Genomic DNA, 12,614 nt, shown 5'->3' with positions numbered 1-12,614 from the left:
ACCCCAGCCTGCTCAAAGCCCCATCCAGCCGGGCCTTGGATGCTTCCAGGGATGAGGCATCCACAATTTCTCTGGGCAACCTGTTCCAGTGCTTCATCACCCTCATAGTGAAGAAATTCTTCGTAATGCCTAATCTAAATCTACCCTGCCCCAGTTTAAAACCATTTTCCTTTATCCTGTTGCTGCCCACCCTCATAAACAGCCCCTGTTCCAGCTTTCTTGCATTTGCCTTTGCAGGGCTGGCACTGCGGTGCGGTTTTTTCCTTTTTCTGGATGTTTTATCCATGTGGGACTGGCATACAAGGCCTCAGCAGTAGCTGTCAGTGTCTGCTTGCTGATAATGGCTCAGCATTGGTCTTGCAGCTTTGCTGTACTACTAAGTTTTTGTCTAGGATCAGTTACAGTAATACTTAGTCATCAATAATACTGAGTTATCAATACAATAAGCATTTTTTTGAGAAAGTGTTGAAACTTTCTATCTCTTTTTACAGTGTTTTTTGTATATGTCTTGTTTATTTTTTTTTTATAGACTGGCTGCCATTCTTTTAAAAAAAAGGAGATGCTTCTGATTAATCCCTGATGGAGTTTTGATTCAGATTTATTGTTTGAATTGTTGAAGATGTCATCAGGTCTTACAGAGGAACAAAAGAGAAGAATAGAAGAGAACCGCCAGAAGGCTTTGGCCAGGAGAGCAGAGAGACTAGCAGCCCAGAGAGTTGGGCAGGTGGGGATCACTGGACCTCAGGTGAAAGAACAGAGTCCAGGCAATTGGGGAAACTCAAAGGAAGAAAACAATCATGTTGGTTTCATTAGTCAGCACCATCAGAATCCAAACAGTCCTGTGGAGCAGAAGAGCTATCTTCAGAAAGATTATAATCATTACACTGCAAACCAACAGATGGCTGGTTCACATGGAGAGCAGCAAAGGAATTGTTCAGAGGACTCAGCACAAGCAAGTGGCATTAAGCAGTTTCCTACAACAATCCCAAATTCTCTGAGTTGTTCCCATAAACATTACTTGGATGCTGGTGGTCAGGAATGTGGACAACAAGCTTTAATTAATCTTGGTACATTCCAGCAGCCCAAATGCTGCCCAGCTTTCAAAACCCCTGCAGAGCCATCCCATCCTAGATTAATTGATGACGGGCACCCTGACGGTAGTAAAGATTTACCAAATCAGAACAGATCTGCCATAAAATATGTTTCACTGTCCAGCAGGGCTAGCCCGAGTGATTCAGAAACGCTGATAAACGCAAACACACCAACAGAAAGAGAAAGGGGAGGGGTTACCTCCCAGCCCAGTAGTAGGACGCAGAAGCTGACCACCTCTGCTAGTGCAGGCTCTGTCTTTGAAGCTGCCTCTTGCAAGAAAGCAAACAGTGTTACAAATGGAAAATGTGTGAAATACGGGGAGAACCGATTCCAAGTCCAAGTAGGGTATAATGCTGAACTTATTGCTGTGTTTAAGAAGATACCAAGCAAAAGCTATGGTAAGGATTGATCGATTGCTGTTCTCTCTGTTTTGTGTTGGATTGAAGTTTCAGCGTCTGGTGGAACTGTAGTTGCTGTATGTATGCTCTTAGCAGTGCAGCTATTGCTGGTGTGGAATATGTGGTCTTAATGGGGGATTGGAAGAGTAAAGACAGCTGAAATTGGAGAGAAGTTTGGGCATAAATAGCTTGAACTTGGATTGAGCCAAGGCATCAGAAGTCCTGCTTTGTGAACAGTGCTTTGAGAAGTTTAGTGACGGCAGCTGGTCAGTCTCTTCAGGGAGTGAAGAAAGAAGTTCTTCGTAAATTGGGGTGGGAAAATGGGTTACTTCAGCTGTGGTTCAGAGCTGATGAGCTCTGTTGACTGGGTTACTGAGAGCATTTTGTCTTGTTTCTGATCTTTTTTCCTAGCCTTTGTTATATTCTAATTTCGTTTCCCCCCCCATGTATTGCTGCTCCCGGTGAATGGCTGCTGCGTTCTTCTTGTCTTAGTGTTGATGTGCCCTATGGCTTTTGTGGTGACATGTAAGTGTAAACTTGAGCGTACTGTTTTTCAGATGTGTGTCAAAAAGTTTGAGTGGATTGAATCCTCTCTTACCTCACAAGAACATTTCGCAGCAGCACTTTTTTTATACCCCAAATATTTCATTTTCTGCCCTATTTTAGATCCTGTTATAAAAAAATGGAGTTTCGGCCTGGAGGATTACAGCAGTTTCAGTAAGTAAATAGGTGGCTGAATGATAAAAAAGAATCTAAACCTTGACTCTCTTCTCCTATGTTCCATAATTATTATTTAGCTTTGTTATTGTTTGAAGTAATAGAAATGATGCTACTGAAACATAACATCCATCTTTAGGTACCTGGCTCATAACATTTTTCTGACACTTTGTAGTTGATTAGAAATAACTTAATTTTTCACATAATCTAAATACCAAGTGTAAGTTTAGCTTTTTCTGACATTACTGAATTTTCAGCAACCAACAAGCCTGGTCATAAGAAAAATATCTGCTGTGCGGATACTTCATATGAATCTGTATTGAGAACTTGGTATGTTCTGCTGGCTAAGATTTAATTTTTAGGTCCATTCATGTATTTTCTTTTTGAACAGCTCTTTTTTTTTTCCTTTTTTTCTTCACCTTTTTTCCCATTAATTTTGGGTGTCACAAAAGGAAAAAGGATAATTTGCTAGGGCTTTGAGTGAGACTGAAAATGGATTTGCCTTTTTCTGGCATAACAAGGATGGCTTTATCTCTTTTTTTTTTTTTCCCCCCTCTCCTCTCCTGTCATTTTGTTCTGGAAAGATTGAGAGATGATAGAGGCAAACACTTGAGGTAAGCTTTTCAAAAGCACATTGTATTGAAGCTAGTGATAAATCACTATTGATTTCAGTGGGAACAGAATTAGGCCTGTGTTGAGCACTTTGAAAAACCCACAGTTGAGTGCTGGTATTTTAGCTTCCCATGTGGGTTGCCACACATTTATAATTTAAATGCTGCTGGTTTGCTTGAAGTGTATCAAATACAGATGAGAGCCGAGTCTCTGCACCAAGGAGCTTGCAAATGAAGAGGATGATTTTTAGAAATAAAGCTTTTCTCCTTAGACCTAGCAAAGATAGGAGTTTTCTGTGGACAAGTGAAGACAATATGTGATCAACATTGAGCAATGATATCAGGAGAAAGGAAGCTTAAAAGGGGTTTAAAAGGGCCTTAGTTGAAGTCTTTTAAGTGTAAAGACAATGATTTTAAAACTTTCAACTGTTACTTTTGTTCTTCTGAATGGTGTTTTCCTATAATACATTTCTTTGTACTATAAATTAAACATGCAATCAGGTCTAGAAACAGATGTTGAAATAAGAGGGAAATGGTTTGGTTTTTTCCACCCGTTTCCTTTGGTATTAGTTGTAGAGGTGAGATCTAACTGCAATGGTGGCATCTAAAATCTTTTGCTTGGTGCATTGGAGGGAAGAAGTTTAAAGTGGTGGTTTCCCAAACCTCTACTATAAGAGCATCACGTGAAAATAATTTTTAAACTTTTTCTTTGGCCTAGAAATCATGAATGCTTGTGTTGATTCTGAAAGTCACTTATTTTAAAATAAAGTTGGATGAAATTGAAATGTTTTTTTTATTAACTAGTTGGGAAGAAAATGATGGAATCTCTCTCTCTGCCCTCCTCTCCTCTGCCCAGTTGTAAACACTGAACTTAAATTTTGTTGTGTATTGGTAAGCTGGACTATTTAAAAAGAAGCAGCATGGATCATGATGTGGACTACAACACTGACAGGGACTGCATTCACCTGGATTTACTCTAAACAGCTGCAGGATAGAGATTGCCTCTTTGTACAAATACATGTAGGCAAAATATGCTTAGTGGTCCCTTGCTCTTCAATCTGATGGACTTTGGAGATATTCATGAATATTTGTGTTACTGTGGGACCTATGAGTCAGAGACTTTTGTGCTGTAGTGCTGTGGAAATGCAAGAAAAATGTTTCTTTAACCATCACGGTTTGGCTGTAATAATAAAGGCAACGTACAGATACAGATTGGCAGAGAGACCTGTGGAGAAGTGCAATGTTTCTTCAGGCTACCAGACGTAAAATGCTGCGTGCCTTATCTCCCTGTGGCCTGGCATGGTGACAGAGGTGGTTGCTAGTGATTCGTAAGGTAGGAGTGCAGATGGCTGTGGGGAGGTACAAGGCTAGCTGTAAGACACAGTAGAATAAAAGGTGATGAACTTAAATTCTAACAAATGATATTTAGACGTTTGGACTAGAGTCCTTCCTGATAGCCATCCTACAGTATTGTGAATATACAGCATTCCTCCTAGGTGGGATTGCCTATCAGACATTGACAGGAGGCAGGAGGCAGGTATTTTTAGATCGATCTCTTCTGCCATTTGCGGAAGCACCTTCCCATCTTTTCGGGCACATGCTGTTGATCGCTGTGCCCCTGTCCCTGCAGCTTTGTAAGTGAAAGCACACTGTGTCTGTGTGCAATTCGCTGCTGAATGGGGTTCTGCAGATTGCTTGCCCTGGACTAGTGAGCCACATTTTGGGATTGCTGACAGAGTGGGAGCCTAATGAAAATGCTGGACAGTCCCTTGTTCACGTACTGTCACACTCCTTCTGCCCCTGCTGTATTATTCTCTGTGGAAAATCTCACCAAGCAGCTTCTCGAAGCCATCTCTCTCAATTCTTTGTCCCTGTGAGTGAAAGCAGAGAATCATCATTCCTTTTAAACTTGAAGATGCACAGTTTGTTTGTCATCCTTTTGCCCCTTTTCTTCCCAAAGCATCCTGTGCATATTTAGTTTCTCTGTTCTTTGTTACTCTTTTCTCTGTATCTCATGTTTTTCTCCCTAGTGGAAGCAGCAAATAAGCTTTCATCGGTAATTCTCGAACCACTGGAAGGAGAAGATGCAGCTGGCTTGGCATCAGGCTCTCATTTTGTTGGCAGTAGGGGCGATGTGAAATCCCTCCTGAAGATATGTGACAACTGGAAGAAACCCTCGGCCCTTGTCAAAGGGAAGTGTGTGCTGATCTCTCGCTTGCGGTTTGAGGTTGATATCAGTTATTCTGCAGAAGTGATTGGAGTGTTCAAACAGATGGATTCCAGAACTTATGGTGAGTCTCTGGTTGTTCGTGCTTTATTCTAATGGTGTTGTTGAGGCTGCTCTTGGGAGTGCTGCAAATGCTTCAGAGAGGTAGTGTGAGAGTAGATCCCTCTAAAGACCATGAGAGGATGTGCTCTGGTGAGAACGTTGAGAGCTCCTGCAGTTCTGAATCAGGGCTATACCTGTGTCCTGTGCTTCACTTCGTGCCAGAACATGTCTTTTTCTGGACCTGTTAGCCAAAGTGATATTTTAGGACTCGACATGATTACATTTGCTGTTAAGAAGGGATGTGCTGATAATTTGCCGGCAGTACGGAGACCATACAGAAGTTCTTGTCTTATCAAACGTGGCTGGACATTCTCATATTTCTGTTTTACTGTAGTGTATAAATGGCTGCAACTGCCTGCGCAGATTGAGTTTACCAGCAGCTTTACCCATATTTTTGAGGCAGTTGAAACCATAGAGCAGTTTTTACGTTGGCATTCAGATTTCAATGGTAAGTGTCTGAAGTCAGAGTTTATTGGCCAACAAATGGGAACCTTCACACACACATTCTTCATCCCTTGTAGTGAAGAGGAAATGGTTGCCCAAACCCTTGGGCAGGTGGGTTTGTTACAGTGGTTCATCAGGGCAGCTGGCCTTGGCTTGCTCTGGTGATACCACCACTTCTAGATGTGTGCTCATATTTTTAAGTTGTCTTCAAACTGTTTGCTTAACATGAGAACTAAGAGGAGAATTGACTGCTGGACAAGGCAAGAATTCTTTTAAAGCAGTTCTGAAGTGCAGAGGTTATGGATGCATAGCCATGTTCTTGCAGACAGAGAATTCTATCTTTTAAGAAAGAGACTTATGACAGTGTTTAACTATTGCAGATATGAATACCAGAAAGTGGAATTTCCTGCTGGAGGACTATCCCAAACTAAGTGAGTACCTGCGTTTTCTTGACTAGAGCTATTTTCTGAGGAGGCAAATGAATTCTAACTTCATTTCTTGGGCTAAGCCTTCTCATCGTTTTCTTCTCTGGGGAGGCAAGTTTCTAACGAACCAAGAAGCAGGTGTCTTCCTGTTTTGTCAGACATTTACACTGGTTGCCCAGACTCAAAACTTTATATTATAATGTCTGTTATTCATGGTGCTGCTTTTGGGCCCTATTGCAAGGGTGGCTTGGTTTTGTCAGATTCTGCACTGAATTTCTGTGCCATTTCTTAGAGCATGTGGCTGTATTTACTATCGTAAAGTTATTTTTATTGCTTACAATGTAAAACAGCTCTCCTTGAACTAAAGAATTGCAGGAGAATGGATTCCTCTGATCCTGCTTGCCAAATTTGAAGAAGTCTGTATGGTGGCTGCCAAGTCTTCCTTGTCCTTACAGAATTTCTGTCTTACTCTTTCTAGCTGTGCTCCCCCCATCTTCAGTGCCCGCCCACCGTACTCCCATTTGTGTGTGTATCAGTTCATGCACTGGCACAGCCACGCTTAGAAAACGAACGTGTATCAGACTGGCTTACTTCCAGTTCATTAAGTAGCGTGCACGTGTTGTGCTGTTTGATTTCACACCCAGCAAATTTTGTTTTTCACGTCAGAGTGCTAGGTTCTCAAGTCAGCTGATGATTTCTGTAACAACCAGTCCATCCACAGTTACAATCTGAGTGCTGTCTAGCTGTTTCTGTTCAGCTTCATATGCTGCTGTTGGTAATAATGGCTTTGCAGGCAGCACACAGTTGCTCAGTTTTTAACTGGTGTACGAGGCAGGTTAGGATTCGAGTCGCTTCCATAGCCGAATTGATTTTGAGGCAAACAAGAAGAGCTGCTTGTTTGTCTTGCAGAAGTGTGCAGGTTTGCTTGGAGAGGCATTCTTCCTGAAACAGAATTTCATACTCTGCTAAAATGCTTTGTTGCTGGTTAGTGAATGTTTAAAAGAAAGCTTAGCAAAAAAAGTCTTTTTAAGATAACATCATATTTTTCCTCGCAAGTGGGATCTAAGCATATAGTGCTGCTGCAATGTTCATTTCTTGCTAGAAGTTGACCAGTGGACTCCTGCCTTTCTGCATCTGTGCAGTGCCAGTGAAACCACATCTCAGTTCAATGAGTCGATTTGTTGTGTTTTGTTTTTTGGGATTTTTATTAGAAAAAAAATGGATGCTACTTTGCAGAATAATACAGTCTCAGCAGCATGCTCCTGGCACATCTACTTCTTAGTTTTTTATGTTTAGTTAAGTTTTTAGAGTGCTTTGAAATGAATAGCATTATGCAAGTTGTAAGTATTATAATTATTACTTATCATCCCAGTCAACCTGCTGTGTTTGCCTTGGTACTTGTGTGAGGGTGTGTGGTTATGGAATTTGACTGGGGTAAGCTTCAAAAAGAAAATAAGCAAGGTGCTCTACACACATCCTTAGCAAGTGTGACTGACTGTTTGAGAGCCAAAGTGCTGTTGTTCAGCGTAGTTTTTTTGCAGCACAGACTCCTGCCTCCATGGGATACTGAAGCATGTTTAATAATTGAGTATCTTCATGCTCCTATGATGCATGTCTTAATAACGTTAGTAATGGTTATAGGCCTTAAAATCACATGGTGGGGCCTTGTAGGAATGTTTGAAATAACTGAGTGTGTCTTGGTGGAGACTATTATGAAGCTCTGGGGCTGGGGTGTTGACACGCCTGGATTTCAGGAAGAGCTGATGCTGTCTCTCTCTGCTGAAATGGCCTTTGGTACATGCAAAGGGCCCGGTCCTGTAGCACATGCTGGGCAGTCTCAGCCAAGGTATCATCTCCCAGCCTGTCACTCTCGGCTGAACTGGCTTGCTGGCAGGCGTGTACATCACGCGAAGTATTCAGAATCTCACAGATTCAAAGAAACTAAAAAAAAAAACAAACACCAAACCGTAACTCTTCTTACAGGGTATAATTTGTGAGGGCATTTGAGGCTTCTAGCCACGTGCCTTTTTGAGGAACAGCATTTGCTTTGTGCCTGTTCATTTACCTGTGTCAAAATAAAAAAAAAAGAATTAAAAGCATGGTTGCCATTTCCAGCAGAGATATCTGTTAGCTGGAAACTGTTTGTATAGGTTAATGTCTCTTTGCCTAGTTGCTCAGTCATCTTTATATAAAGGTCACTTCAGTAAAAAATGTCTGTTGGATGAATCATGCTGGTGGCAGATACATCTTAATCACTCTCCCAGCTCATGTACAGAACAATAGCAACAGAATTATCAGTGAGCAAATTGTAGCAATTATGCTAACACATACCTCAGTCTGTGAGTGTAATAACAAGCTTATGCTGTACTTCGAGTGGAGAGAGTTCCTGCTATTGAAGAAGTATAAATTAAACTGGAGAGTTTAAAAAGTTTGGTCTTTGCCCAACCACAAATGGAAATCTTTTCGTATGTATATTTCTTGGAATTGCTTTCCCCCTTTGTATGGCAGAGGTCCATCCTGCTGCTTTCCTCTCAGAGAGATAACTGAAATAAAAATACCTAACTGAATTCTGGAGGTGCACTTACTGCTTTTATAGTGAGTTCTTATTTCAGTTATTTTTACAGAGTTGTTTTATGCCTTCCTGACTTCATATAGAAACCAACCACTAAATAAAAAATTAGTTGCTCCCTGCAGTAAAAGATCTGTGCACATGCACTTGTGTTTCTAGTTTAGAGGTGTCTTTTCTCAGTCAGTAGTCAAAGATTGATTATTAAACATGTTTTCCTGGTCCTAGCTCACTGCATGTTTTAAACTGGACTTTGTTTTCATAGAAATTTGCTATTGGATTGAAAAGAAATACTTTTATCCTTTTGGGATGGGGCAGAGAGGCTGCTGGAGGGGAAAGGTTGTCTAGGAGAATTACCCTGACATGTTGCTTGTTGTGATGTGCAGGTTGAAGAGATGAAGGCCCCAAGGTCATTGCGTAATGGAGGCTGGGGGCTCCTTTAGTTCCACTGGGAAGGTTTTATGCTGCAGATAAAGTTGAGAGGCTTCACGAGTGCAACAACACTAGTGACGAGGGCCTCAAGCGGCTGCCTGTGAGCCGGCCTGCGAGCTATTTCTGTCCAGGAGAACGTGGGTGGACGTCAGCTGAGCAGGGAGCTGCTGTTGGTACCGTGCCCCTGAAGGACAGCTGTCAGTGCTGCTGGTGGTGGCAAAAGAGCAGTTTCTCTGAGTCTTGAGGTGTTTCCTGTTTTCTTATCCAGACATGATAAATGAGGGGTGATAAAGTGGAGACAGAGCCCAACCTGTATCAGTTTGGGACACAGGAGGAAGAAAGAGTTTTCAAAGCTAAGGATGTATGATATTCCTTAGGTAATTGTAGCTAAGGTCACTCCTGTTCACTTGGGAATGACGGAGACCTCAAAGGTGTTTAATACAGAATCCCAAGGTCAAGATAAAGACGACCCTGCCTTCTAGGTTTTGGGAGCTCTTTTGTTCAAATCCGTGTTTTTATTTCTGAGTAAAGTGTGCCCTAAGCTGCCCTCAGTCTGAACAATCCAGCTCCAGCTGTGTTAGTAGCAATCATCTCTGAATGATGGCATCAGACTTCTGTTTTTAACCAAGTCTACGTATGAGGGGAGGAGATGAGATTCATTATGTGGTTCTGAAACAGACTTCAGGGAAGAGGCCAGTCCAACACCTGCACATGATCCAGTACATTCTTGAGCTGTATCAGGATAGAAAATAATATTGATGAAGTCAAGGGTTATGCTTTGACATATGTTATGTAAGCTGTGTGCATGTTGCCCCTTCTGATGATAAACTGCTCTGTTCTTTGCAGTGGAAGTGTTACAGAGCCTCGTGGCAGTAGAAGTGGAGCCACTGCCCAAGGCAGTAATACAAACCTTTGCTGCTCAGATGTGGAGATCGACATCACAGACAGACGTTCCTGATGCTGACCTTTCAGCAGTGGACTCCAAAATTGTAACGAGCCTCATGCCCTTTCAGCGGGAAGGTGTGAAGTATGTCCATTTTGCGTGCTGTTAAGAGTGATTGCTAGTGATTGCCTAGAATTGTGTGCTTTGCATTGGTACCCAAGCTGCATTCTCTTCCGTGGGGGGCTCTGCATTTCCTCAGAGTCCTGGCCTGTTACTCTGGCGTTCTGGGCTCTTGGTTGTTTGATATGGTATGATTTGTTTTGTTGGTTGGTGGAGTTGTTGTTTGGGTTTTTTTGTGGATTTTTTTGACTGACACATCTATTCTGTTTCTAGCTAGAATTCTTCATCATGAGTCAGGACGAAAGTAGTGTTTTGCTAGTTTTGTAAAATTGTTCAAATGTTACCTCTCTGATCTCTCTCTTGTGATTCAGTGTGTGCCTAATTGTCATATGATTTTTCTATTTTGTAAGGCCATCTTATTTTTTTTCCCCCAAATGCTCTTTTGTTTTTTAAATATTAACTACATATGGGAAAGTGCTGAGAAATAGGATCCAGGCCCTGAAAGATTTGAAATGACTGATTGTATGTAGAGATAAACTTTTAAAAGTCTCTGTCCCAATCATATATGGTCATTAGTTGTTGACTTCAAGGTACAATCCAGGAAAGCCTGTACTTAAAGTGGCATTGCTATTAGTAAGGTTTCCTTATCTCAGCCAGGATAAACTCAGGGACAGAATGGAAAGAATGTGCTTTAAGTAATTGTAAGGTCTTGAGATTACTCCTCATATGAAATAAAAGTCTCAAAGAACTGGGCTGAACTGCTCTGTCAGGAGCTTCCAAGCTTTGGGAGAGTTGTGAGAGTTACTCACTTGTGTTTAAGGCTAAGGGGAAAAATCCAGGTTTACTGAAGAACGCAGATCACTTCCAGGTGATCCACATTTATAGACTTGGTGATGAATTGTGCTCATCTTGGCTGGCAGGAGAGATAGTAACCCATTTCTTGACTCATTTCCACTCTCTGTTTTCCACAGTTACGCAATTTTAAGGGATGGACGTTTACTTCTTGCGGACGACATGGGCTTGGGCAAGACCATCCAGGCGATCTGCATTGCTGCCTATTACCGAAAGGAGTGGCCCTTGCTGGTGGTGACTCCTTCTTCCGTGAGGTTCACGTGGGCAGAGGTACTGTGTGTTTGAGCATGTGCAGATGGCTGGTAGAATGCAGGTGTGATGGTTATGTTGTGCTGCACTCTGTACAAGTTAAAACATTAAAAGAGATGGATATTAAGGGGAAAACAAATGAAAATTGTACTTATTTAGAAACTTGGAGGAGGGGAGGGAATTGCTTGGCATTGACTGTATGGTATATGCCTATTTTCTTTTATTGTCCAGTTTTCTTTTGTGTGGTCCAGCTGATCTGTTGGAAAAAGGGAAATCTAGAGAAAGTCTCTCCTCTGATCCTCTGTTAACTTTGTTCCTGCAAGTCAGCTGGCTCCAAAGGGATGTTTTATTCATCAGTGTCAAAGGCAATAATAGCATTCAAGCAATTTTCTATTGTATTCAAGCCCTTCATAGCAGTATTTGCCAGTCTCTTGGCTGGAATAGAAGCCCAGATGCTGAGGTTCTCTGCTCTGTTCAAGAGGCCCCTTTATTATCAAGTGTCTTTCAAAATATGTTTTTTGACCTGTCCACTGTATGCTGCTGGTTCTGCTAAGTCTTTTGTTAATGTTGATCAGAAGCCTAAGAAAGCTTGTATGGCTGGGAAATGTTTCTTGAAATAAAACACTGTGTGTGGCTTGTACATCGAGGCTGTTGGGTTTCCATAGGCTTATGAAATGTTCACTCTGCAAGAAAAAGGTGAAGTAGAGGTTTTAGGTCAGTAATTTCATGTCTGAGTGGGAGGGGGTGAGAGTTTAGTTTCCCCTGGAATGCTGCATGTCCAGTGGTGCAACAAAATGTTGATTGACAAGAAAAGAAAATTTACTGAACAAGGGAGTGATGCTCATCATGTCAGGGGCCAGGAGCAAAAATGTCCCCCCTACAATCCAGAAGGAGGCAGTCAGTGACCTGCTCGGTGTGCGCAAACCTATGGGGCCGGATGGGGCTCTTCCTAGAGTGCTGAGAGAACTGTCAGGGGTGCTCACCAAGCCACTATCCATCACTTATCAGCAGTCTTGGCTGACTGGGGAGGTCCCAGCTGATTAGAAGTCAGCCAGTATAACACCCTTCTTATAAGAAGGGATGGAGGGATGATCCGGGAAGTTACAGGCCTGTCAGTTTGTCTTCAGTGCCAGGGATGCTGATGGAGCAGATCATGCTGAGTTCCATTGTGCAGCACATGCAGGACAGCCAGGTGATCAGGCCCAGTCAGCACAGGTTTGTTAAACAGGACCTGCCCTTGATAAACCTGATCTCCTTCTGTGACAGGGTGACCTGCTTGTTGGATGAAGGAAAGGCTGTGGATGTTTCCTACCTTGACTTTAGTGAGGCATTTGATGGTGTTGCCCACAGCATTCTCCTGGAGAAACTGACTGCTCTTGGCTTGGATGGGCATACGCTTTGCTGGGTAAAAAGCTGGTTAGATGGCCAAGTGCAAAGAGTTGTGATCAACTGAGTTAAGTCCAGGTGGTGGCTGGTCGCAAGTGGTGTCCCCCAGG

At 42.3% G+C, this 12,614-nt stretch overlaps 1 protein-coding gene across 1 annotated transcript; it reads left to right on the top strand.

The window, feature by feature from the left end:
- Window positions 1–619: 619 nt before the first annotated feature.
- Window positions 620–11,139, top strand: LOC104270866 (SWI/SNF-related matrix-associated actin-dependent regulator of chromatin subfamily A-like protein 1; the record flags this gene model as incomplete). The annotated part of the gene is made up of 6 exons (XM_009865349.1): window positions 620–1,490; window positions 2,157–2,207; window positions 4,849–5,109; window positions 5,972–6,022; window positions 9,861–10,041; window positions 10,989–11,139. Coding segments are annotated over exons 1-6 (1,566 nt in total), but the record flags the coding sequence as incomplete, so codon positions are not given.
- Between the last annotated feature and the right edge of the window lie 1,475 nt (window positions 11,140–12,614).

Source organism: Apaloderma vittatum, unplaced genomic scaffold (assembly GCF_000703405.1).
Source record: "Apaloderma vittatum isolate BGI_N311 unplaced genomic scaffold, ASM70340v1 scaffold13352, whole genome shotgun sequence".
NCBI classification, from domain to species: domain Eukaryota; kingdom Metazoa; phylum Chordata; class Aves; order Trogoniformes; family Trogonidae; genus Apaloderma; species Apaloderma vittatum.
The sequence above is the reverse complement of the archived record's forward strand: the minus strand, read 5'-3'. Positions and strand labels throughout refer to the sequence as shown.